The sequence below is a fragment of the Diachasma alloeum genome, unplaced genomic scaffold (genome assembly GCF_001412515.2).
Source record: "Diachasma alloeum isolate Michigan unplaced genomic scaffold, Dall2.0 Dall_scaffold_00289, whole genome shotgun sequence".
Taxonomy (NCBI): Eukaryota; Metazoa; Arthropoda; class Insecta; order Hymenoptera; family Braconidae; genus Diachasma; species Diachasma alloeum.
This window is the reverse complement of record NW_021680428.1, coordinates 1,670,053-1,697,584: the sequence shown is the minus strand read 5'-3', so window position 1 is coordinate 1,697,584 and position 27,532 is coordinate 1,670,053. Positions and strand designations below refer to the sequence as shown.

At 37.1% G+C, this 27,532-nt stretch overlaps 5 protein-coding genes across 7 annotated transcripts; 3 read left to right on the top strand and 2 right to left on the bottom strand.

Moving 5' to 3' along the window:
* Positions 1-45: 45 nt before the first annotated feature.
* On the bottom strand, positions 46-7,637 carry LOC107038965 (cytoplasmic protein NCK1). Of its 2 annotated transcripts, XM_015258347.2 has the most exons (4): positions 6,773-7,636; positions 5,109-5,250; positions 2,096-3,033; positions 46-1,159 (listed from the first exon to the last, which is right to left on the bottom strand). In XM_015258347.2, exons 2-4 carry the CDS (start codon positions 5,125-5,127, stop codon positions 938-940), a joined length of 1,179 nt encoding a protein of 392 aa, XP_015113833.1. In that variant the 5' UTR covers positions 5,128-5,250; positions 6,773-7,636; the 3' UTR covers positions 46-937. The 2 variants fall into 2 exon arrangements, with proteins under 2 accessions (XP_015113833.1, XP_015113834.1); XM_015258348.2 differs by lacking the exon at positions 5,109-5,250 and having other exon boundaries at positions 6,773-7,637.
* Positions 7,302-17,085, top strand: LOC107038963 (probable phosphorylase b kinase regulatory subunit beta). Of its 2 annotated transcripts, XM_015258343.2 has the most exons (6): positions 7,302-7,521; positions 8,745-8,970; positions 9,056-9,682; positions 11,465-12,275; positions 13,338-13,352; positions 15,062-17,085. In XM_015258343.2, exons 2-6 carry the CDS (start codon positions 8,930-8,932, stop codon positions 16,880-16,882), a joined length of 3,315 nt encoding a protein of 1,104 aa, XP_015113829.1. In that variant the 5' UTR covers positions 7,302-7,521; positions 8,745-8,929; the 3' UTR covers positions 16,883-17,085. The 2 variants fall into 2 exon arrangements, with proteins under 2 accessions (XP_015113829.1, XP_015113830.1); XM_015258344.2 differs by lacking the exon at positions 13,338-13,352.
* Positions 17,086-17,723: 638 nt separating this feature from the next.
* Positions 17,724-18,612, bottom strand: LOC114841263 (defensin-like). The gene is made up of 2 exons (XM_029126166.1): positions 18,543-18,612; positions 17,724-17,881 (listed from the first exon to the last, which is right to left on the bottom strand). Exons 1-2 carry the CDS (start codon positions 18,610-18,612, stop codon positions 17,724-17,726), a joined length of 228 nt encoding a protein of 75 aa, XP_028981999.1.
* A 2,150-nt stretch (positions 18,613-20,762) lies between these two features.
* Positions 20,763-22,311, top strand: LOC107038848. Its single transcript, XM_015258149.1, has 4 exons — positions 20,763-20,813; positions 21,013-21,216; positions 21,305-21,592; positions 21,955-22,311. The coding sequence occupies exons 1-4, from the start codon at positions 20,763-20,765 to the stop codon at positions 22,309-22,311; spliced, it is 900 nt and encodes a 299-aa protein (XP_015113635.1).
* Positions 22,312-23,679: 1,368 nt separating this feature from the next.
* Positions 23,680-27,504, top strand: LOC107038876. Its single transcript, XM_015258189.1, has 4 exons — positions 23,680-23,888; positions 25,367-25,903; positions 26,027-26,329; positions 26,955-27,504. Exons 1-4 carry the CDS (start codon positions 23,886-23,888, stop codon positions 27,348-27,350), a joined length of 1,239 nt encoding a protein of 412 aa, XP_015113675.1. The 5' UTR covers positions 23,680-23,885; the 3' UTR covers positions 27,351-27,504.
* Positions 27,505-27,532: the final 28 nt, after the last annotated feature.

Genomic DNA, 27,532 nt, shown 5'->3' with positions numbered 1-27,532 from the left:
CAAAAAATAGAAATAAAAAATACAAAAAAAATCCCGAAAAATCGCTCACACTTAAATATGATTTATTCACTTAAAAAATTGTATCTAATAAATACAAAATCACAAATGGACACTTAGTCTTTGTTGTTCATTTTTATAATCATCTTTACTATTCGAAAACTCAATTGTCGATGGATCCCACTTGATCCGCATATAAATACACGGTTTTTCTGTATTAATTGATTAATTGATACACTTGCAGGCTAGATTACGTGTAATTGTTGTTCTGTTTTTTCTTCAATATATTATAGTAATAACATGTTCAGTCGTGTCACTGTAGTACAATTACATTGATATAAAAAAGAGTGATAGAAGAAGCCATCGTGCCAACTATCATGGGAAAGGGCTATCAGCTGCCACAGCTCCACCGTTTCGTCCTTAGTTCATTTTCATCATATATAAAACTTTTTTTTAGCTTTTCTGTTATTAATTTTATCTAAAAAATTGGTTGGAAGCTCCAACGGATCATTGCGGTATTACTTAGTGTAATAAATTAATTAGCAGTTAAATTGACAAAATTAATCAAAAACACTAATATATGAGGTTTCGTTTTCCTTTTACTCCAATTGTGTTAATTGTTATTAGCGTTTTTCACTCTGAGAATTATTGCACTGATGTAAATACCGAATAGATCATTAAACTCGAAAATATTTGAGATAAAAATTGATTTTTCAAACAGAATATCTCATGCACTTGAGGTGGGGCTGAGATTCATCGATAATTAAAATATATTATCATTCATTTGGTTGTAGGAAAAATTAATCATTTTCCTGGCAACAATTCACAAATTGAAAAACGTTGTAAGTATAAATGTACGAGATTGATATTGAATAATTACTAGGCTGCCCGGTATTTTATTCTCTCAATCATCCGAGATGATTCATCCGTCCGAGTCATCTTAGCAACCATTGCTATTGGAATTACCTTTCGGCAGGGGACGCACCAAGTACAATTTTTCCCCCTGCTTGTTGGTATAAATAGGTGCTCGTTGATAGTGATCGACGAGTTGATCGAGTGTGTGGAATTTTCTTTGACCGATACAGTACAGAGCACCTTCCACGTGCACCCTGAAGTGTTTATTGCGACCAGGTGCTTTTAGAGAGACTGAGTAATCGCCCATCTGAAAATTTAAGGCAAAAATATAGGGTTATTCGGGAAATTAAGGAGGTGTTCGGTAGAAAATAACTGCAAAATAGTTTTATGATGATTCATCAATATGACTTTTCCCAGTGTTAGAAATTGTTTTTTAATTTAAGTAATAGCTGCATTTGAATTGTGAATATTACGAATTTTAATGAAAATTGATGGCATCATCATTACCTAATAATAAGATAATGAGGAAGATTTTTTTCTGTTTTATTAATCGAAAAAGAAATCACAATTTGATTATCTTCTCATTGAATTTCCTTGCAAAAATGTGACATTAATTTTATGATGTTTTATCGATATGATCGGATAAATATTTTTTTTATGAAAAAATTTCCCAGTCAAAATTCCCCCGAAAAATTTCCCTGAATAATTTCCCAATGATGATTTATTTGTGATGGATGCAATTTAGGAATGACAAATTAATTCGAATTATGTGAGGAAATTGTTTTCTACCCTTGACTGTTTATTTTTTGTGGTAATGTAATTTATTTATGATTGAAAAAGTTGTATTGACTGCAGATTCTTTTCTGTGTGTCAGACAATTTTTTGAAGAATGATTGTCTGCCAATACTATTTCATTAACAAATTGGGCTTCGGTGAAATGAGGATGATTTTTGGATTTTATGTGATTGAGTTGTGGTTCATCGATTCTGAAGGAAAATTGAATTAAAAAATTTGATTTTTGTCATGTGTTTTTACCAATTGAGACATAATAAATTGAGTTGATATTGTTAATGTGTGTACGTGTAATCGTCATTGGAATCCATAAGGGGAATTAATTCCGGGAATTTATTTCCGAGGTAATTTTTTGCGGAGAATTTTCTCGGGGGAAAAAAATCTTGGAACCCCCAGGCCCTAGTCTTAAAGCTCACTAAAAACTAACCAAATGCAAAAAATCAAAACTCACATTAGTTTCACTGTCTCTAATAAGAAAATCCCCATCATGCCCATGCTGATTGAGTAGATTATCGCACTGTGACCTCGTAATGCTGCCATAATACCAGGGTTTCCCCACAAGATGCGGCCTGTCCCCAGGATCAGGCCTCCGCTCCAACGAGTCCCCAGTGCTAATTTCACTACTGGTCATACCTCGATCGCGATAAGGCTGCGTTAAATATTCACTCAACTCTTGTAAATAATTTCTAGGCACAAGACCAATCTGTCCCTGTCCATTCCTAGCTTTGTACCACTCTGGATCAGCGGGTGGACGATCGAGTATCTCCAGCCTGTCTCCCTTCTCAAACGACAGCTCCTGATCGTTATTAGACGAGAACGAGTAGAGTGCAACGACAATGTCAAGCACATTCTCAGCCATTGCATAAGTGTGAAGTGTATCATCAGCATCGCCCTCCTCTTGCGTGTAATTCGAGGGAAACCAGCCAGCCTGAGTTCCACTCTGTCCCCTCCACCAGCCATCGTTGCTCTTCTCGAGAATGAGAATACGTGTGCCCTTCACCAACGACAACTCGTCAGCCTGTTGTGCCTGATAATTGTACTTGACGACAGCTGTACCAATGGCCTCACTGGGATCAGCTGGCAATCTTCGTGCCATTATTGGTGATTCAACAGCCCGTGACGGCGAATTACCGGACGGCAGGGTCTTAGAACCCGAACCCTTCTTGACCTTCTTCTTTATACTGTCGAATAGGGACGGCTTTTCCTTCTTAACGTAGTTACTCGGCACGTAGCCCGCCTGGCCACGTGCACTCTGCACTCTCCACCAGTGCTTTGAGTCATCGAGCAGCAGGTAACGCTCGTTCTTACGCAAGTCGAGCTCCTGGGCACCCTGGGCATTGTAGTCGTACTTGGCGACAACGTAGCATACGTCGTCTTGGTTCGTCTTGCCTGCATAAATTTTTTTTTTATTAATTCATTGCTCGTGTGGTGGAAATCGTTGGTAAGTCAGTGGATGTCGTTGAACGGTTTAAGGGGGGTTTTATCGGTGGTTTTTGACGAATATCGGGGAAGGTAAGGGAGATGCCAAAATTTTTGTTGGGAACTTTTTTGGAGATTTTAATTCGCTCTACAAAAAAGGTCTTCACGAAAATTTCGGTATCTTGTTCAGATTCGGAGATTTTCAGCGAAAACGACGATGAGAGCTTAAATCGCTTTGTTCGCTACTGAATTCTTAGGGTAAATCCATAAATCCTTGGGTTATTTATGGAGTTTTTAGACGATGAAGGGATTTTTTATTTTGTAGAGAAGTTTTCATAGTGGTTGCAAGGAATGTTGGAGAAAAAAATGTTTTTTGGTAAATTTTATCGAAATTTATCAAATATTTTAATCGGGAATTATTTAGTGCAAATTAATTCGTGGTTGGTTCATGTTTCATGTTGAAACAGAGAAAATGATAAATTTAGTAGTGAAGGGGAACGTCAGGATGAGGAAATTTTTTATGACGAAGTTATTTCGTCATTAAAAATTTAAATTTTTGAAGAAACAACAATGGAATAAATTCCTGTTCAATTATTGCATGAATTCAGGCGAAGCAACTCTTTAATTAACAATTCATTGCAAATTCAGCGTAATTTGGTACTGGAGAATTTATTTTTAATATTAATGCATTGTTCACATCTTGGAAATAGTTGTAGAACAATTTTTATTGTAAATCCATAAATCCTTGGGGTATTTATAAAATTTTTAGGAAATGAAGGAATTTTTTTATTTACACAAAATGTTTAATAGTGGTTTCAAGGGATGCTGGAGAAAAAGAAAACAATATTCATGCAATTTTGGTTTTGCAATTTTTCTACAATTATTTTAGCTTCATCAGGCTCATGACTCAGTAAATATGTCTCCAACATTCGTTGAAATCATTGTGGAATTTATCAAATGTGGGGTGAGTCAGAATATTGATTAAAAAATATTTCGTGCAATTTACTCATGATTGATTCATGTTTCATAGGTTTTTGTCATGGAAAATAATCAATTTATTAGTGAAGTTGGCGAACGTAAGAATGAAATTATCTCAATTATGATACAATGTTGAAAATTTTTGAGAATTTCAAGAAATTTCGTCATTTAAAAGTTGAAATTTTAAGGAAAAATCAGTGGAAATTGTAAATTTAGGGCGATTTGTTGGAATAGAAGAGTTTTTATTCACAGAAAATATTTCGTGCATTTACTAAAGATTGATTCATGTTTCATGGGTTTTTGTCAGGGAAAATAATCAATTTATCAGTGAAATTGGCGAACGTAAGGATCAAATTATCTCGATTATGATACACTATTGAAATTTTTGGATTGAAACTTCTCGGAAATTTTCATCACCCCATAGTTTCGCCGAAACTAAGGAATTTCGTAACTGCAAATTCGAAATTTTATTAAATAAATGGAAACTGTAAATTCTAGTTCAATTACCCCCCGAAAATTGATAGAAATCCGGAAAATTCCGGTCAATGTTCTACAGAATTTTTAATTTCTCTAAAAAAGGAAAACTAAAATAAAAATTATAAATAATAAAAAATTTTCAACTAAATAAATAAAAAAGTTCAAGTAATTTGGGGAATTCTCGTCTTCCTGGGGTGGAATTTCATTGAATTTTCAGTTGCAATCCAAAATTTCCTAAATTTTCTAACAGTTAGAGTTGAACTAAATAATCAACAACATTAAATTTCACTTGATACGTTCTACCACTTTACAACACAGAGAGAAAAAAAAATGTTCTCAGACAAATTTTATGTGAGCCAAAAAACTCGTCAAAGGGGATGAGTTTAGTTGTCCATTTTATAAAAATTATTCCACTTTTAATCTCACTAAACTCTCCAAACATTCCCCACGTGTTTTTCATTCTTGACAATAAAAAAAATATGATTTTTTCGGTTCACAAAAATGTTTTTGTCTTCCCTCAGTGCGAGAATTGTGACAAGAAAAGCAAAAAAAAGCTGTAATACAGAGAAAAATAAAATAAAAAAACGTACCATGCTTCATGGCTGCCATGTGCAAATATTAAGATATTTATGTCCGAGACTGGGCCGAGAGAGCGACAAAACAGCTACTCACGTACTACTCGTATGAATCTCAAATCTGCTTGTGTCGTCGGCAGTGCAGCAGGCATTCTCCCTATTTTATTTCGATTCTTTTATTTTACTGAACAATCACTTATTCTTATTCGTAGAAATACTTTGTCGACTGTTCACAGAGCTTTTCTATTCTCTATTCATTTACTGTTGCACTATCTTACTCTGGGCTCCACTGTTTGCACACAAGTGCATTACCGACACTTTGGGACAAACAAATGTCAAGTTTAAAGATCATGAACAAATAATTCTCAGTGTTGAATACTTCAGCCATTAAATATGGGTTTTAGTGGGCATTAACACAGAGTTCACGAGCCTCATCTCAAACATTAGGTACATCCAACAATAAACAAACAGCTCTGTGATTATTAGCCAAGAATTAGGACAAAAAATATCTACAGCTCATTTTTTATCGTGAAAAACGTGTGACTTGCCTCTGCTGCCTAAGCACATTTACCTACAACTATAATTAAAGTCTCTGATTAATCATGCTGATCATGCCTTTAAATTAATTAATTTCGGAGAGTTAAGGATATCCAAGTATCTTTGACAGTCTCAATCATCAAATTTGGCAATTAAATTGGGTGAGAATAATTTGACACTTTAGACGTTTTTAAAATTATTCATAACTCAGGAACAAATTGATCAATTGAGCTCAGTTTAGGCTCGTCACAAAGGGAAAAAGTTGTTCTTTGTAATGAAAAAAAAAATATTAAATTTTATGAACATTTCAACCCCTTATTGACATTAAAAAAATGTCAAAAGTCTCCGTTTTACCAACCTCCCCTATTCAGCGTCATTCAAATTACATTTTGCACAGAATTCTTCTTTTTTTAAACATTCGTTGTTCTTAAATAAATCATTAAAATTGTTAAATCTTTCAGAAACAATTTTTTCAGGTATGAAATCGATTTCTGTCAAAATTCTGAATATGAATAAATTTGTTGCGATTCCAAACAAATGATTTTCATAATGGAAAATTAATAGTTGACAATTTATTCATAGAAACTGCTCGTAATTTTCAAAAATAGCATTTTTGAAATCATTTCATCAATCTTCCTCCAAATTAAACTTTCTAATTTTGTTTCCAGATTTTTGAATGTTTTCTAACCCTTCAACATCACCATTCAAATTCAGCCCTGCAAACTTCGAACAATAAAATAATTCTAAAACATCCGGAAACTCAAACTCAAAAGGGAAACCCCTAATATTCGCCCACAAGCCTAGAAAAAGCGCATCCCGCAAAAAACCCATCCAAAATCCTTGGATATCCTCAAACTAAAAACCTCCAAAAAACTAACAGCGACTGAGAGCGCAGAAATCCACTCGAATCTACAGCAAATCGTCGCTTTCCTCTTCTCTTCCACTCCTCAAAGTACAAAAATCAATTAAAAAACCATCTCGATCATTAATTAATCTGTCGTATCGTAAGAACAAACCCACAACATCGACAAAACTACATCCAGCAAACGTGACGAAAGGCAGTCGTCCAATCGTCACGCCACAAAAAATCCATCCACACAAAATTCGTTATTTACACTATGAACCATTAAAAATAATCTTACCAATTTTTAAGCTCGACATATTCCCGCATATAATTTTCCGAGTAATATTAGGTGGACAAGGCTTGTATTCCCCCACCCCTCGGTACGACAGCAGCAGCCATCAAGCGAGACACTAGAACATGGGGGGATCGACTCGTTTTATATGGGGAGTAGAGCCGACACCGAAGGGGGAAAAAAATAAACTGAACTCCGAAAATATCAGGATAATGTCCCGCCGTAAATCAGCCAATTCATTCACAAACCGATGAACTTTGACTGTCAGAACTGGCGAACCAGTCGTTGAATTCCGGATGATTCCTCGTGCCACTGAACACTAGACCAATTTTTCGTCGATCGTCTTTTTTTACTCCAGTGGCGTGTCGACAGGACTTGAATCCCTCGTGTTAATGAATTTCCTTTCACTCTGGCAGTGTTTTAACTCCGATTATTTTTCGGCAATTCACTGAACACTTGTGGGCGCTTCGGGAGGCGAATGGGGTTTTGTTGAGTTGGGGGACCCCTCCCACGAAGCCGACAGGACCCACCCTTGTTAAAATCCAAGTGATCGGAGAGACCCTCGGAGTGAGAGTGTTACGAACCCAGTTACGGCCTTGTACACCGTACATTCAAGTTGACGACGCTACTGTGGAGTTTGGGGGTTCGACAGCTGCGTTATCCTCAGTGACAACTGCGCAAACTCACAGCTGCAGTGGGACATTAATAGTGAATTAAAAATTCCGTGGGCCTCGGAATTTCTATTGTTTTTGGAGGTATTTTCCGGTTTTCTTGCGCCGCGGTGGGTGGGGGGCTGGAGCCCTTATCAATTATTTTTCGTTCGGTGGTGGGAGAGTCGAAACGGAGATGTCACTGATCACTATTTCTAGGGATTGGGGTGTTGTGCTTGAGGATAAGTTATCGACTGTGAGATGAGCGAGTTTACGCGGCGGGGGAGGGATCGGCGATGTTCTTAAAAACGTCGATCATCGATTATCGAAGAATCGGTAGATTTTCAAAACTTCGATATGTGAATCGATTTTTCTGGACTCAATATCGATTATTAAAAAAATATTTTTTTTTATGACAGAAATAATTTTTTTGTTATTTATTTGAATGTTGTTTTTATTGAAAATATGGATCGATTTAAAAAATACAACCTGGGGAACTCATGTTTCAATTATAAGAACTGCTGAAGAGTCTATTTTTTTATTTTCAAACAGGGCGGGAGGGGCGATGTTTTTAACAATATCGATTATCGAAGAACCGGTGGTTTTTAAAAACATCGATATTGAGAATCGATTTTTCTGGAAAAACATCGATTATTTAAAAAATCTAGTGTTTTTTTCTCATTACACCGAAAAATAATTTTTTTAATAATTTTTTTTAATGTCGTTTTTACTGAATACATGTTATTAAAAAATACTGCCTGAGGAATGAAAAAAAGGTTGCTGATTGATTGAAAAAAATAAATTGAATATTTTTCTTATTTTCAATGAATCAATATTATATTATTTTTTAAAAAATGAAAAATTTTGTAGCTTGATCAAATACATCGATGTTGACAAAAATTATCGAAAATCGATTACCGGGCGCTTCGATTAATCGACAAACATGGCCCATCTCTAGGGGAGGGAAAATTGATATTTTTTTATATAGTTCATAGATGACGATTTTTCTGTAGAATTCATTCCGTTGAAATTACTTTAATAAAAGTTCCCAGACATGAATCTTTAAAATATTTTATTTTTCATTAAAAAAAAAAAATTTTGTTTTTTTTTACTCTATATTTTATTGTGAGAAATAAATTAAAAAACTGCGGAAAAAAATAAAATTTACGGCCATGAATTTCCATAGAAAAATTGAAAAAACTGAACTTTTTCTATTGAATATCTATCAAAAAATCCCACGATAGTCGCACAATCTCCCCGAGAATTGGCGCAAAAAACAACAATCAAATAAAAAAATCAATTGAATTCTCTTCTCACATAAACCACAGATGTCACTGACCCCCACTTCCCCAATTAAAACAACTTGCCCGATAAGTTATCACCAGTATGATCAGCTGTTCAGCTCCTCCGACGTATTTGAGTTTATTTTTACCCCTTTTCCCATCGATCGTTGGACGATAATCCCCAATAAAATCGATTTCACCCCCGATTACTGAATAGACCCCTCAAAATCATGGCGACAATTTCACCAGCAGCAGCGATCCCCCCCAAAAGGCAAGTGAAGCCCCCAAATAACTCCCCAAACTCATAAAAATCGAATCTAAATTGCTGACGATTTAAATGAATTCGTTCTTGTCAGGTACTCAATGTCAAACAGCGCTCGCCAGGGCAGTGTCTACGATCTCGACATAGACATGTTCCTGAAGATCTCCAACTACGAGGACACAGTGCGACAGTTGGACGTCTACTACGGGATCGTAAAACGCCAGTTACTGAACCACCAAAGTTGCATCAACGGACTCTTCCCCGAGATATCAACAAACAAGAGAGTGGGAAGTGTCAAAGACAGCATCTACTGTGCCTCAGCGATCTGGAGTCTCTACCAAGCCTACAGAAGAATCGACGACGACAGAGGAAAGTCCCACGAGCTGGGACAGTCAGCCGTCAAATGCATGAGGGGAATCCTGGAGTGTTGGATCAGACAGTCAGACAGGATCGAGCAATTCAAGATGAACCAGTGCAATCGTTTCTCCCTCCACTGTAAATTCGATCTCAACACTGGTGACGAAATTTTCAAGGACACTGACTACTTTCACCTGCAGATCGATGTCGTCTCTCTGTACTTGATATTTCTGGTGCAGATGATATCGTCTGGGCTTCAGATTATTTACACCCAGGACGAGGTGGCATTCATTCAGAATTTGGTTTACTATGTGGAGAGGGCTTACAGGACTCCGGATTTTGGAATGTGGGAGAGGGGGAGCAGGTAGAATACTTATTACCCCCATATGATCTCTATAATCCTCATTCTGACCCTTGTGACCCTTAATCTGACACGTGACCTTCATTAAAACCTCGTGGCCCTTATTTTGACCCTCAATTTTGGAGTCTTAATTTCGAGTCCCAAATTTTCGTCACCAGAAGTTGATTTGGAGTTTTATAATATACAGAGATTTAGAGAGACCCTTATTTTGACCCTTGTGACCCTTAGTTTCTGACTTCCATGGCCCTTAATCTGACCTTTGTAATCCTTAATCAGACCCATGTAACCCTCGTGATCCTTAATTTGACTCAGAGGACCCTTAATCTAACCCTCATGACCCTGACTTTGACCCTTGTGACCTTTATTATAAACCTCATGACCCATATTTTAACCCTTGTAACCCTTAATTTGTAATCTTAATCTCGAATACCAAATTTTCATCACCAGAAGTCGATTTGGATTTTTATAATATACAAAGATATGAGAGACGCTTCTTTCGACCCTTGTGACCCTTAGTTTCTGGCACCCATGACCCTTAATTTGACCTTTGTAATCCTTAATTCGATCCATTAAACCCTCGTGATGCTTAATCTGACCCACATGACCCTTAATCTAGCCCTTGTAACCCTTATTCTGACCCTCGTGATCCTTAATCTAATCCTCGTTGAGCTTATTCTGACCCCCATGATCCTTATTCTGAATCTCATGACCCTTATTCTAACCCTCATGATCCTTATTTTAAACCTTGCGACCCTTAATATAACCTTTGTAATCCTTAATCCGACCTCTGTGACCCTCACCCTTAATATCACCCTCATGACCCTTATTCTGACCCTCAAAACCCTTATTTTAACCCTTATGGCCCTTGATTTGGAGTCTAAATTTCGAGTGCCAAATTTTCATCACCAGAAGTCTATTTGGTTTTCTATAATATCGAGAGATTAAAGAAAACCAAATTATTTAGATCCTTGATCTGACCCATATGACCCTCACCCTTAATATCACCCTCATGACCCTTATTCTGACCCACAAAACCCTTATTTTAACCCTTATGGCCCTTGATTTGGAGTCTAAATTTCGAGTGCCAAATTTTCATCACCAGAAGTCTATTTGGTTTTCTATAATATCGAGAGATTAAAGAAAACCAAATTATTTAGATCCTTGATCTGACCCATATGACCCTCACCCTTAATATCACCCTCATGACCCTTATTCTGACCCTCAAAACCCTTATTTTAACCCTTATGGCCCTTGATTTGGAGTCTAAATTTCGAGTACCAAATTTTCATCACCAGAAGTCGATTTGGTTTTCTATAATATCGAGAGATTAAAGAAAACCAAATTATTCAGATCCTTGATCTGACCCTTATGACCCTCACCCTTAATATCACCCTCATGACCCTTATTCTGACCCTCAAAACCCTTATTTTAACCCTTATGGCCCTTGATTTGGAGTCTAAATTTCGAGTGCCAAATTTTCATCACCAGAAGTCTATTTGGTTTTCTATAATATCGAGAGATTAAAGAAAACCAAATTATTCAGATCCTTGATCTGACCCATATGACCCTCACCCTTAATATCACCCTCATAACCCTCATTTTAACCCTCACGACCCTTGATTTGGAGTCTCAACTTCGAGTCCCAAATTTTCATCACCAGAAGTCTATTTGCTTTTCTATAATATCGAGAGATTCGTATATTATTATCGTATTAAATACAATAACGCTACAATTAATATATTAACAAAAAATAATTTTCATTAATCACAATAATTTCGTGTGTAGGTACAACGATGGAACTCCAGAGATCCACGCCAGCTCCATAGGAATGGCTAAAAGTGCCCTTGAGGCGATAAATGGCTGCAATTTGTTCGGTGAAAAAGGCGCATCTTGGTCGGTCATCTACGTGGACATCGATGCTCACAATAGAAACAGAAGTATTTTTGAGACAATGTTACCCAGGGAGTCGTCATCGAAGAGTGTAGACTCGGCTCTGCTGCCCACAATCTCCTTCCCAGCGTTCGCCACTCACGAGGAGTATTTGTACAACGAGACGAAGTCGAATGTCGTGAGAAAATTGAAGGGTTCTTATGGGTTTAAGCGGTTTGGAAGGGATGGGTATAAGACAGTTCTGGAGGATCCAGAGAGAAGATTTTACAAAACTGGGGAGATCAGGGATTTTGATAAGATCGAGTGCGAGTGGCCGCTGTTCTATATTTTTATGATTATTGATGGGGTCTTCAAGTCGATTCCCGAGCAGGTGGAGGAGTATCAGAATCTGCTGAAGCCGAGGATTCATAAGGATGCGAATGGCGATCCTGTCATTCCCATGTACTATTACGTGCCTGAGAAGAATGTTGAGGCTGAGAGGAGCGAACCTTCGAGCTCGTTTAAGGTGGCAAGTGTTGTGGGAAGTGGAAGTCGAGCTGCTGGGGATGATGAGGGACATGGAATGTACCTCTGGAATCAGTCCATGTTCGTTATTGCTCAGCTGCTGACCGCTGGGCTACTGCACATCAATGAGTTGGACCCCATTCGGAGGTATTTGCCGTCTTATAATCGACCCAGGAGGGCTGGCAGGTACTCGGCTTTTCAGGTGAATAAAATATGGATTATTTTGAATTTTTTTAGTGGAGGAAAATGGGAATTTTTATTCTGCTGTGGAGGCAGGTGTAGGACGATTTCAAGGGAGCACTGCAAAGAAAAGAGACATTTGAGGATGAGGATATTCAAGTAGTTTTGTTGATGCCGAATGGAAAATCAGGGATTTATGATTTTTCCGAATCCGGAAATTGTAATTAGCGTTAAATATTAAAGCCGTCTATTAATAGTTGACGCTTAAATTTTTTAAGTATTCAAGTATCAGCAATTTAAATATTTCGAACTGATTTATTAATGAGTAATTTAGGTAGGAGGATTGACGATTATTTGGATAATTGAAACTCGCCTTTTAAGAAATTGGAATTATTTACTTGATGGTAAAATTACTGTTTCATATTATCAAATATTTAATTCATCATTAATCGGAAAAATTAGATTATTAATATTATACTATTTGATTAAACCTTGATTGAACCTTGATTAAACCCGGACTGAAAACGAATTCGAGTCTTGAGAGGGTCTGAATGTAGAATTATTTGACAGAACGAAATAATACGCAAAATTTTGATGACATTCCAATTGATGATAGTACTGTAACATGAAAAAATAGAAGAAGAGAATAGTGAAATAAGAATTAAAAAAAGAGAACGCATTCGGAAGCAAATTGCTAATTTATTTGTAACAATAACTATACTCATTTATAAAAAAATGCTATTGTCCATCAGTTTTTCATTTCAATAATTTTCAGTATTTGTAATTAAGCAATTACTATTCTTTATCTATAAAAATCTATGAAATGTCATTTTAATTTCAATTATCCATAAATTTTCGTTCACTGCTTCCGCATTAAACTGCAAAAAGTACTTGGATATCCTTAAACAGAATATAAATATTTGAAAATCACTCGCTAGAAAATATCAGCCTCATCTGTTAGGATTTGCTCCACAATTATTCTAGAAATAACGAAATTAACTCCATAAACCCATTAAAATAGTAAATTAAATTGTAAAGAAAAACCAAATTAAAATTTCATTCATTTTTATTACATTTTATACAGGCTAAGCCCACGATTGTAAGTAAATCATCGTTTTATCTTTTCACTCTAACGTTTGCTGTGCTCTTTTCACTACTCTAAGCATCTGCAAGAACTACTCAAGCACTCTCATAAGCCTTGAGTACTGGTTTTGTTTTCATGATCGAGGAGACGTTTGATTTGCATGGCATTATAATACTCTAATTACTCAGACTAAAGAAAATGGAAGAACTCTGCGAAATGTCCTGAAATTTCCTGGGGGAAAAAAATTAAATGGAGAATGAAATCTACTAAATTCTCTGGAATTCTAATTATTCGATAATCGATAACGTAATAGTAATAATTATAGAGACAATTCCCAATAGAATAAGTTACACAAAAAAATCAATGTCTATATTTTTTTCTATGAAAAAAAAACTATCGAAAAAGGCGCGCAGTTTTTAATTTTCAGTAGAATTTACGCAAAGAGAAGATAGAATTATCTAATATAATTAATTAATAATAAAACACCACCAAAATTTTTATAGAATGCCAGAGAATTTTTAATAAAAAAATCTAGTGAATTCGCTAGACAATTCTATTAATCTTTTATCGAACTGTCTATTAGTTTCTATAGAAGTCAATAGAATTCGATTTTGCTATACAACTTATTATTCAAATATTTTATGTAAAATTTCGTCCACTCAAATTTTTCAGGTTTTTTCATTCCATTTTTCTTTTTTCACCAAGAAAAGCTAACAAAAAACTTGAAAAATTTGAGCCGAGGAAATTCTATAGAAAATACATTACATAATAATAATCCGATAAAATTTTTCATCGCCGAATTGAATTCTTTGCTATTTTATGTATTCTATGAAAATGTGAGGATAGGAATTGAATTTATGGGTATTGGCTCTTTATTCGAAAAAATATATCAATTTTAAAATTTTCCCTAGACATTGAAAAATTAAAAATTCAGTTTTCCCGTTGATCTCGTTTCCCTTCCTCTTTTCACTTTCTTCCACCAGAATTATATAATAGAGAAAAATGAATTGGTCTTTCTTTATTATTAAAAAAAAACGTTTTGAAATTTTCAAGATTGAAAAAGCGATTTTTAAAATATATTTCTGATTTTCCTTCCCCACATTTTCCGTATTTCCTGCTTCTGTGAGCGGAATACAATCACAGGAATTAAAAATGTTGGTCTCCCTTCATTTTTTAAGAAGAAAAAAAACAATTTGAAAAATTTCGAAAAGACAGAAAAATATTTTTTTTCATTTTATTGATACTGATTGATGATGATCGATCTCTCTTTGCAATTTCCTTCTTCGGTTCCATTGAAATGAGATCAAAGAGATGTAAAATGTTCATATTCGTTCACATTTTCAGATCATTGGTACAAATTAATTTAAAGAAAAAGAAAGAACTGAAAAATCTCAGGTATGATTATCTAAAATTGTGTGCCGATCTGTATTCTCACGTGATTTATGGAGAATTCCTCTTCATTCAATGTTGTCACTTTTGAATTAAGGAACAAAAATATACACAATAACAATAAGAATGAATAAAATTGAATTAATCTAATTGTGAAGTCGGCAATAGAAAATGAAATAAAATAGCATAAATTACTTTTCAGTCAACAAAATAAGTTTACAGAAAAACCGAATTCTATTCTGAATTACTTCATCCAAAAATCCATTTCGCTCTGTTCTCCCCTACTACTCCCCCCGCAAATTATTTCTCCAAATAAAAAATGTTCTCCCCTCCAGGGAACCCACTCCGACCTAGTGGTCCAGATAGTCCTAATCGCCGAATCCATGAGACTCCAAGCAATGATGGCAACCTACGGCATCCAGACCCAAACCCCGCACGAGGTGGAGCCAGTCCAGATCCTCTCGTCAGTCCAACTGGTGAAAGTCTACCAAAAGCTGGGTATAAACCGAAAACTGAAGCTCCAAGGTAGGCCAGCGCGTCCGATCGGCTCCCTAGGCACCAGCAAAGTCTACAGAGTCTGCGGAATGACAGTCCTCTGCTACCCCCTGATCTTCGAGGTCTCCCAGTTCTACCTCTACCGAGACATGGCGCTGCTGATCGACGACATAAAAACCGAGTTAAAATTCGTGGGCAAGTACTGGCGCCTGTCAGGGCGTCCAACAGTCTGTCTGCTGATCCGCGAAGAGCACATGAGAGATCCCCAGTTCAAGGAGATGCTGGACCTCTTCGCGATGCTGAAGAAGGGCTACTGCGACGGGACAAAAGTGAGAATTGGTCGTCTGCAGAATCTGATATCCTCCTCGTGCATCGAGCACTTGGACTTCGTCAGCTCAATGGAGACAGACCTGGAATTATCCCAATTCAAGCAACTGAAGCACGATTACATCGGCTACCAGAGCCTGACGGACGTTCCCAGGTCTCTGTCCTACGCAGAGGAGCCAATAGACTACTCCAAATTCAGCAATGAGTCCACCCCGAATATTCTGAACGAGATACGAGGCACGTCAGGACTGTACGCCAAGTGCCAGCTGTACGGAATGCTGCTGAAGAGGGAGGGAATGAATTACGAGATCGGTGGGATGACTGTTGGGGATCAACTGAGGGCACTCTACCAGCAGGCTGGGAGCCTCAGGTACTGGATGGCAGTGAGGTACTGCAGCAGTTTGTTGAACCACACGGTGGACAGCATAAGCCCCTTCATCACTGGAGTCCTCGTCAAGGGCAAGCAGATCACGGTGGGAGTCATTGGACAGCAGGAGACTGTCTTCGATAAACCAATGACTCCATCGGAGATTCAGTCCGTCATGTACTCCACTATTCAACCCCACAATGTCGTGCAGGCTGTCCTCCAGCAGGAGATTCTTCTGTACTGTGGGAGATTGATTGGCACCAATCCTGACATGTTTAGGGGCATTCTCAAGATCAGGATTGGGTGGGTGTTGGAGGCCATCAGACTGTACTTGGAGCTGTTCGTGAAGAACCCCAAGCCCATCGAGAATTACAGCCCCTACGAGATCAGGAGAATTTTGATCAAGGTGTTGACTGTTAAGGATTGGGCCTCCAGGGAGCATCTGACTGTCATCAGCAGAAGGAAAATTGAGGGGAGTCTCTGCAGAGTTCCTCCCCATTTTTACAATCAAGTGTGGGAGGTTTTGATGAGGTGTCCTGGGGGCATCAAGGTCAATGGGAGGGAGCTACCCCAGCAGCCGACTTTGTCTAATATGACGAGGTCTGAACTGACTTTCGCTCTTCTGGTCGAGTCGATACTCCATCACATTCATCTACCTGAGTATCGGCAGATTGTCGTTGAGCTGCTGAATATTGTGTCGGTTATCCTGATGAGGAACCCAGAGCTCATGTTCCGGAGGGAGTTGGATCTCAATGTCCTGGTGGAGGACGCTTTCACAATGTATTGCAAGGACCACAACATCGAGAGGAGCTCTGACATGTCTTCTTTCTTCGCCGCTCATTACTCGGTGACTACTGGGTATCTTGCCAGGGCGGTTGTCAATAATGTCCTCACTGGGGGGTCCGTAGTCACGCCCGTCGATTTCGACACACCTCGGGAGTCCTCGGAAATGTGCAATGTCAGTTAATAGAGCTAGTGAGGATTGTGCAGGTCATTTCAATTCGTTCTTCTGGTATTTTGAATTTTTAGCAGTTTTATCGTGTTCAGACTGGAATCTTCTGTGCCATGTGTATAAAATAGAATACTCAGTGTGTATCGATGACTAGTTGTGCGTTGATGTGAATTTGAAATTGTCGTTTTTATTGGAAAGTATTAAAGTATTTAAATTTATGGATTAAACAATTTGTTCTCCTATTTACGTTTTCAGCACAGATCTTTCTGCCATATACTTTTGGTCCTCAAGTATAACTTGTTGTTCAAGTTACAACTCGTTGCTAACCCAAAAACGCAAATTAAGCATTCTCATGGTTTTTAGAGACTAATGCAGTCATGCTACTGTCATTGACGGTTGCCAATACAGCCAGATCGTTTCTGGACGGAAACTGGACTCCAGTGTCACCGTGAGACTGATTAGGTAAGGCAGTCCATGCTTATGGAAACTGAAATTCTTTCAGTTTCGCGAACGAAAATAATATGGATGAAACGTGGAGAAATGCTTAAATTTCCACATTCGATTTTCGGGGTCATTACAATAACTTCCTCCCTTCGGGTCGGGAAGTTAAAAATATTATTTTCTTAAGAATCAAATAATCGACGTGCAGACTGGGTCCATACGTCACAGCATCATTAATTAATTAATTAATCATGGAATAGTTGTAATAACAAGAATCACTCAAGAAATCTTGAACAAAAAATTGATCTTTAATTCTGACATATCTCACATCCAATACCATTCATAATCATCATAATGATGATGGTTAATTGGAACAATACGATAATTAATCTTTCAAATGTTACAAAATTTTGCATCAGTTTCGACAGTGGCAGACCCCTTTCTCGCACCATCCACCCCTCTTCCCTTGCAGAATGCAACGGGCGGCGCAGCCTCTGTCACCCACACCGATGAGATCACAGATCACTCGGGGCTGTGGAAGGTGATCATCTTCCACCTCTAGATCACCATTCACTGAAATATAACATTATTGTTTGTATTAATTTCTTATTGATGTTGTTAATGAACTAGCTTACAGATGAAATCATTATTTATTTATTTATTTATTTATTCAGTTGTTATTTAGTTATTTATCTATTGCAATAAATGAATAACAACTGAATAAATAGCGCATAAATAAATAAATAGCTAGTAACACACACACACACACAGACAGACATTTTGTTTAAAATTGTCTAGGAACATCGAAAAGACCTTGAAACATGGAGATTTGATGGAAAATCGATTTTTGATTTTCGGGGCCATTACAATAACTTCCCTGCCGGGAAGTTAAATATATTTTTCCAAGTAAATTAACGTACGCAATAACAAAAGTTCTTGAATACTTAATTTTTCTCTTAATTTTATTCTTCTTTAATTAATAATCACGCCTGATGAATTTTACTCAAAGCCATTCTTATTCAAAGACCTAGACTTCATTAATAAAATGACGAAGCTTCATGGCGTTACATAAAAAATAATGAACTTATCTGTTTGCAATTCAGGCAGACAAAACCTTCTCCGAACGTTGTAAAGAGGACATTTAGTAAAAATATGGTAACCATAATTTCTAGATCGTTTCCATTAGAGACATCACATAAACTCGAGAACAGATGAAATTAAAAGAATTCATTACCTGGAGATGCGGCGACAATCGAGAAAATGGCCATCGCCACAAAAAGGGAAAAGATCAGGAACTTTGCCATAATGCAAGACTTCTGGTTTCGATTTCTTCGGATTGAATCTGTTAGCTTGGAATGATCAGATCTCCCTAATTCAGCCTTATATAGGGATGTGGGCTATCTCCGGGAAGAACCGTGAAGTAAAAATGATAATCTATCAGAAATTGATCTGCGTCGAGTGGTTCAATCGCACTGTCGTCTTCAGCGATTAAATCAGTGGTATTTTGCTCCTATCAAAAAGTAAGCCTCGGACAAGTGAACAGTAATGAGATTCTACGTCGCATTTTAATGTTTATGCATAAAAAAAATAAACAAAAGGTTGAGGATAGATTCGCATACCACACAGTTTCTGAATGAAAAATGAATTATTCAGATCCTAAACTTGAGATGAGAAAAATGAAAAAATTCAGGCAAATTCCCTTTTCAGAAAATTGCAATAGAAATTGCATTTTCCTTTATCATTCCGTATCATTGAAAAGAATCTTCTGCGTTTTATGGCATTCCTCATTCCCCTAAGTCACATGATAATAATCAGTCCGCGGGAGGAGACGCCCTACGATGCCCTGTGGATTCCCGCAGCTGAGCCTATCTCTTTTATTCATCCGACAATGCCCAAATTTCCATTATGAGTTCTGAAGATGAAATAATACGTTACATACGTGGTGACATAATCCGAAATACTGGCGCGCACGTTGTTTCCTCATAATAAATAATGAGGGATGAATAATCATTACCTCCCGGCGCAAGTAGGCCAAACCCACATGTGCAAAGATAAAAAGAAGTGGAAATTCCCCATCTAAAACGCTAACCAAAAGGTGAAATTGTGATCGTTCAGCCATGAAGACATCTTTTTCATTAAGACTTCGCATGCCAAAATTTTCTGATTGATGTTTCGGGGAATTTATCGTCAGCATTTACGTCATAACCGAATCACACGCTTTCCATAATCACGTGGATACACGGAGAGAAATGTTCAGTAAAAATTACCGAACTCATAATTCACTCACCGATTATGGAATCGACTCAGAAAATTTAAGTGACGGTAGGGTAAGCCACCCAGTAGATGGACGAGCTACTTTTGGATAGGAAATTACGCAAAAAAATGTTGAAATGCGAATTGTTACTTTGAATTTTCACTAATTGTTGTGGTTCTTAACCCCTGAATGGCGAATTTTTTTTCGATCATTTTTTTTTCAATTCCTAAAAAACAAACGTCCATCTACTGGGCAGTTTTCTTAGGCGTCCACCTACTGGGTTGTTTACCCTATCGTGATTTTTCACATGAGATTCAGATAAAAATTACGGAACGCTCCGGAAAAATTTCGTGACAGTTCCGTAAAATTTCCTACAACCACATTTCGCCCCGGAATTAACGAAAAGATACGTAATTTTTATTGAATATTTCTCTCCGTGTATAAATCTAGAGTCCTGATTAGCCCATCACCTGGAACTTGCCTTTCAATATCAGTAGCGAAGCGGTAAACCGGTTTAAGTCGATTTAGACTATTGGTCAGTTTTTAATGAATATGTGGGAACCTAAGGAACATAGAAATTTTTTTGTAATAACCTTTTTTGTAGCTCTCAGTTCGCTCTACAAAAAAGGTTATAATGAAAATTTCGCTATTTCTCTTGAATTCGGAGATATTCCTCGAAAACTCAGCGAAGGGCTAAGTCGACCGGGTGGTTTACCGCTTCGCGACTGATATTGTTGTATTTAATTAAGTAATAATTCAGAATCAATCGAAGGGGCGTCTTTATTGACACTTCTCCATAATCAATAATGGAACAAAGGCGAATCACACATGAAGTTATTCCCTAACATGAGAGAATGACAATCACCTTTCTGTTATTTTCCAAAAGAGGAGAAGAGGATAGATTAAATAACCCGATTCCGCAACAATGAATATCTCCAATTGAAGCGTGGCATGTAATGTATCTATATATCTATTATTTACTTGACTTTAATATTTACCGCATACATTTATTGCTCTGTATCGGAGATAACACATTCAAATCGCAGGGAGACGATTAAAAAAATCGCAAATATTAGTTGACATATGTTATTTGCTGACGTTGAATCAATTATTCAAATTAGAGTACTTTGATAGTCACTATAAAGATGGGCCGAATCCCCGAAATATCACAGTCTTGGCAGCAATCACTAGGAAAAGATGATGAAGCTCACACTTGTTCTCTTCGCCGTCCTGCTGGCATTCGTGCCCCACGTAAGTTTTTGCAATCAACGATATCATCATCACCTTGAAATATCAGTAACGAAGCGGTAAAACGGCTCAAGTCCATTTTGACTATTAATCAGTTTTCAATGAATATCGGACGCCTCGCGTGCCTAAATCGTCCCTTTTCCCTTAAATGTGGTTGAGAGGGAAAGACAGAAGAAATACACAACACTATATATTGTTACAGGGTTCCCAGGCTTTGTCCCTTAGCGAAGTTTTGGAGAGCACCAGTCACAAAACCCAAGGAATGGTAAACGATGCACTTGCCAAAGCTGAAGAAATCGTTGCAGACGCCAAAGCAAAGGCCGCGCAATGGGGTGAGGAGTTGAAGAAGAGAGTTAGAGAGTTCTTACAGAAAATGGAAAACCGAGTGAATGAAGTCTTGCAGAGGGTGAACAATCTGAATTTTTTACTTTCCTCTTCTCAACAGACTATTCTGACCTTCTATGCAGAAATTACAAAAAAAATCATGCTCACAGATTAACGAACGAGTCAACGAAATCGTTGGTGATCTCGACGGTCCAAATGTCTCTGAATGCCAAAGACTAGCTGGCACAGTCCGTGACGCTTTCATAGAAGTGATTGAGGACGATAAACAATGTGTCATTGGCAAAGTGGTGACCGGTAAGGGGTACATCGCAAACATTTCTGCTATTGCTAACGAAGTTAGGAGGGAACTTAAGGCGCTGCAGGAGGAAGCTCATCGGTGCACTGAGAATATCGATGGAATTAAAGCTACTGCTGGGGCTATCGTTTGTGTGAACAAGGTACGTAGGAGGTCATCTGAGAACAACCTATCTCATGTAGGATACCCCAGAGTGGAGTTTTCAACGTAAAGATTAAAGTGCTAAAAGCATTAGAGACTAGGAATTTACTCTCAGTGTCTCTCATGGCTCTTTTCACGTGCTTTTACTACGCTTTTCACCTTAGAGGTTCAAATCAATTTAGGCCTCAGCTGAGTTTTTTAGCGATATCTCCGAATCTAATGAAGATAACAAAATTTTCGTAATAACCTTTTTTATAGCCCTGAATTCCCTCTATAAAAAAGGTTATTACAAAAGTGCTGCTATCTCCCTTAGATTCCCAGATATTCATTGAAAACTGGTGTAATGCACTTCCCATTCTTTAGGTGGGACTCACTGCTGCGTGGATCACCGCCACGAGACTTCCAGAAGCTACCGGTCTTGCTATCAAGCTTGGATTCCTCGTAAATACTCTCCCAATTACCCTACCCCACTGCGCTTCCAAGAACGGATTCAACGTGCTCACTGAGAATGTTGATCAGCTACTCTCTGGTGTCAAACAATGCGTCAAAGAATCCGTGGAGGGTGACAAAAAGCATCCAGAGACCACTGTAGCTTCAACGGTCACTGTTCCAACGACAGTACGAGTACCGGAAATCACGGAAAGTGTAACGGAAACTACAGAACTCGTAGATGAGGTCACCGAAACGGTGGATGTGACTGACTTGCCCAATGAGTTTTAAACTTGCTGTTGTTGAGATGTTGTCGAAAACTATTCTGCATTAATAAAAAACTGTTCCAATTCTACCATTAGCAATTATATTTTATACGATGCATTTGAAAATCTGGAATTTCCTAAATGAGAGCTTATCGTCTTTTTCGATATCAGCAGCGAAACCGAGAAACGATTCAAGCCGATTTTGACGATGAGCCAGTTTTCAATGAATAACTCGAAATCGAAGGGAGATGGCAAAATTTTTGCGAAGACCTTTTTTGTAGAGCGAATTGAGAGCTACAAAAAAGGTCGTAACGAAAATTCCGTTATCTTCTTTAGATTCGGAGATATTCCTCGGAAACGCAATTCGAGAAGATTAAAAAAAATTTGAGGGCATTCAAAAAATTTCAAGGTAATTCAGGGCGTTTCTAGAAAGTTCGTGGGAATTTGAAAAGTTTCTAGAGATTTCGAAAAAATTCAGGGAGTTTCTAGAGAAATCGAGGGAATTGGAGAAGTTTCTAGAAAAAAATTCGATGCACAGAATTTCTAGAAAATTCGAGGGAATGCAAGGAGACACCATAGCGTATTGTTGTATACCCACTAAATCTTAAGTAGTTTCCCAAAAACCTTACATTTGTTAACCAGATGTTCCATCCAGAATTTCCTCCCAATTAGTTTATTGCTATAGTCCGTACAATTTCCAATCCCTCACGTTCCTACTTTATTGCACTCTTCCGTCTAAAGTTTAGACTCTAAACCCTTCATAAAATTCCCTAAAGGACTCTCCTTGGGACTTTCCCCAACACCTCAGAATCTGGCGTCCCTCATTTCTCTCTATCTCTTAAGTTCAACCCTCAAAGGTCATCCCTCGTTAATTTTGACCAATCAAAGGTCTTGGGCCTTTCCCCTTCCAGTTCCTCCAACACTTCGACTCACTCACTGAACACTTTAGAAAACTCGGTTCCAACTCCAAGTTCGACAGAATCGTTGTAACCCTCGAATTGAGTTGATCACTAAAAGTTAAACCTTGTACTTATTTTAGTCTCAAAATAAAGATTTAGAAAATAGTAAATACTTTTACTTTTCTGGAATCCAACAGTATTCACGTAGAGTTATTAGAGATATACATGAATATATATTTTTACTTTCATGAACATTTTTGTTATTGAGTTGTTTTTGTGGCTTTGATGGGCGATTCGCCTGAGGCCATGAACAAAGAATTATGAATTGTGTTAATGAATTTCCTCATCAATGAAATGTAATTAAGATTTTCATTATTAGTATTGAACCTGCGCCGCAGGTCATTATTTTTCTCTCAATACAATAAATTCTCAATTATACTTCATTAACATCGATCGTTAATGCACATTCTGTTGGTCGTTATCTTTGTCGGAGTACCAATAAAAACTTGGGAATCATCAACGGTATCTACCGTATCCAATATTAATGTTACCTCCAATACGTCAGTCTCGGATACTCAGTGGGGCTTGAGTAAATACAGAGTAATCACGGACATTCACTCGATAATCAACTTCAACTGCATATGTTATCGTCTGAGTTGTCATCTTGAGATCTTCCACGTGCGTGTGACATTCAAAAATAATGGTAAAATCATTACAACTATTTCTGGAAAATAATTGATAGAAATTTCATTAAAAAACTCGATTTTGTATAGAAAATTGTATTGGATTTCTATTTAATTGTCGATTAGGCTTTTGCCGATTTTATTAAATTTCCAGTTTCATTACAATAAAAATGTCCAATGGAAAATATCCTGTAGAAAAAGTCAATATATTTTGATTCTTAATAACTTGAAGAATAATTTTGTAAACACTTGTATTTTTTAACAGAATAAACCACAGTTCGAATGCTTTAAGTAAAAAAATCGATTCTTATGTCTAACTTATTCTATCAAGATATTTTCTATAGAAATTCCTCGCTCCAAATTTCTTTTTTTTTCGCTTGATTTTTTCAATGAAAAGAAAAGAGAAAAGAATAAAAAAAAAATTCATGTCGAGGAATTTCTGTAGAAAATATCGCAATAGAAAAAATTGTATAGAAAGATGAATTCTAGTTTTTTGTTTAAAATTCTTTCGATTGGGCATTTTCTGCAGGAAAACGCGCAGTGAAGCTGCGGAAAATGGGAATTCCAATAGAATTTTCTATCGAATTCATTAAGTTTAGATTGAATGATTGTTTTTAAAAACACAAAAAATTAATATCCAGGAATTTCTATATAAAATATCGTAATAGAAAAAATTGTATAGAAACATGAAATTCTAGTTTTTTGTTTAAAATTCTTTCGATTGGAGATTTTCTGCAGGAAAACGCGCAGTGAAGCTGCGGAAAATGGGAATTCCAATAGAATTTTCTATCGAATTCATTAAGTTTAGATTGAATGATTGTTTTTAAAAACACAAAAAATTAATATCCAGGAATTTCTATATAAAATATCGTAATAGAAAAAATTGTATAGAAACATGAAATTCTAGTTTTTTGTTTAAAATTCTTTCGATTGGAGATTTTCTGCAGAAAAACGCGCAGCAAAGCGCATGGGAATTCCAATAAAATTTTCTATCGAATTCATTAAGTTCAGATTGAATGATTATTTTTAAAAACACAAAAAATTAATATCGAGGAATTTCTATATAAAATATCGTAACAGAAAAAATTGTATAGAAAGGTGAAATTCTAGTTTTTTCTTTAAAATTCTTTCGATTGGGCATTTTCTGCAGGAAAACGCGCAGTAAAGCTGCGGAAAATGGGAATTCCAATAGAATTTTCTATCGAATTCATTAAGTTTAGATTGAATGATTGTTTTTAAAAACACAAAAATTTATATCGAGGAATTTCTATATAAAATATCGCAATAGAAAAAATTGTATAGAGAAATGAAATTCTAATTTTTTGTTTAAAATTCTTTCGATTGGACATTTTCTGCAGGAAAACGCGCAGTAAAGCTGCGGAAAATGAGAATTCCAATAGAATTTTCTATCGACGTCGTTAAGTTTCGATTAAATGATTGTTTTGGAAAAAACAATCAATAGTAATGAGAATTCTAATGTCCATTTTTTCGTTAACAGCCGCGTTCCATGGTTCTGGACAACCTCGACCCGAATGACGCCTACTTCCAGAAGATTCTGCACCGCGGATTGGGTGACGACACGATCCAGGATGTGCAGTTAGTGGAGAAAAGCCCGGCGTTGAAAAAAGGGGAGAATGACCTGAGTTACTTGACAAGATTCACCCTCAAATACACGTGCAGCGTACTCGAGGGACTGCACCACAAAAGAGTGCACAGGGTGGCACACCTAATCATGAAGGAGGAGCCAGATGCTGAACTGCAGACTTTGGAGGTCATCCGGGGCATGGGTATTTTTGATACCGAGCGACGCGTATTGGAGGACGTTCTACCGAAGATCGCGGAGCTAGTTGGGAAGCGCTTGGGCCCCAGGGTTTACTACTCTTCGGATAAGCCGGACACTATTGTTATGGAGGACTTGGCGACTCTTGGGTTCCGCAACAAAAACCGTAAAATAGGGTTTAATGAGGCGGAGATGTTCATGGTCTTGGAGAATATCGCGGATTTCCATGCAGCATCGGTTTTATTGAATGAACAGGTATAGGAGATGGACTTTGCGCACGATAAAAATTCGAAAACGATAAAAAATTCGATTTTTAATTTAATTTTTAATTTTTTAAAAAAAATTTTAATTTTTTTTTAATATTTAATTTGTTATTAGAATGCTGACTGCGTGTCTTGCTTTTCGAACGGCTTCTTCACAACGAAGCTATCGGAGGGCGTTATGACATTCGTCTCGCAATGTGTGGAATCCATTGGAGACGGAGTTCGTGACTGGCCAGATGAGAAATTCGTCCTGATATCTGACAAGATCAAGAAGAAATCGAGGGAGATTGTGCAGAAGCTTCTGCTGGCGTACCAAAACGACGCGGACGAGCTTCTAGTTCTGAATCACGGCGATATGTGGAACAATAACATCATGTTCAGGGACGACGGAACTGGAGAACCTGAAGAGGCTTGTTTCGTAAGTACACGAAGAAAAAAAGAAATTTTTTGGGAAAAATTAGCAAATAAATCGAGTAATCGTGGACAAATCAAGTAATTAACTATCTTAATAACAAATAATATCGCTGTAATCCGCTTTCTTGCCCCTAATGTATGTCGTCTGAATCGACCACAGAGTTCTAGCAATTCACATCTTCTCCCAGGGTTGAAGTTTAATTTTCTTCAATTTTTCTTAAATTTTTGGTGCTTTTTATCTTGATTGTTTCATAATAGAATAGAATGCGAATAAAATAAGCAAACAGAATATCAATTTTCATCACAAGATTTTTTTTCAATGGTCTTTTTTCCGGATTTTTTTTTCCAAGATAAGGATTTTTCAAAATAACCCTAGGATGAACTGTCCTAGAATGAAAAGGGCAAGGGATAAATTAGCCTACACTGAGAGAAAAACTCTTTTTATCTTAATTGTTTCATAATAAAATAGAATGCGAATAGCGATTAATCGCTCCACGATAACTTTTCATTTGGTAAAATCGTTTAGTAAAATTTTCTAGATCATTTTCCTCCAACTTTTCTCTCCGCGTAGCTCTAGACTCATTGAATAATGAGATATTTGATGACCGCATTCACTCATTGTCCTCCAGGTCGACTATCAAATGTGTATTTGGACGTCTCCTGCCATCGACCTACTCCAGTTTCTCCACGTGGCCCCAGAGCTCACTATGAAAATGACTCACGACGATGTATTTTTACAAAAATACTTGACTCGTTTGTCGAGCACAATGAAAGCACTGGGCTGTTCTACAAATCCCCCCACCCTGGAGCAACTGAAGAAATCCATGTTCAAGCGTCGAGACTATGCGCTCCTGGCGACATTTTTTTTTTACCCGAGAATGGAAGCGGATGATGACGAATTGGAGAACGCAGACGACATGGTTGGGAAAGGAGAATCGGCAGTGGATTTCTTGAAGAATCCAAGGGTTCGGGAAACCATGGCGAAGATCCTTCCAATATTAGATGAGAGGGGTTATTTGGACTGAATTATTTTGATATAATTTGATAAGAAGATGATGAAAAATGAGATTGAATGCTCTATGAATACATTCCAACTCTATTTTGACTGTTGTAACAGTCACAGTTCAGTGGAAACATTTCTCTCCAGTTCACTAAGTCTCAGTAATTTGTGTTTATATCTAAAAGAAGACATAACAATATAAATTCA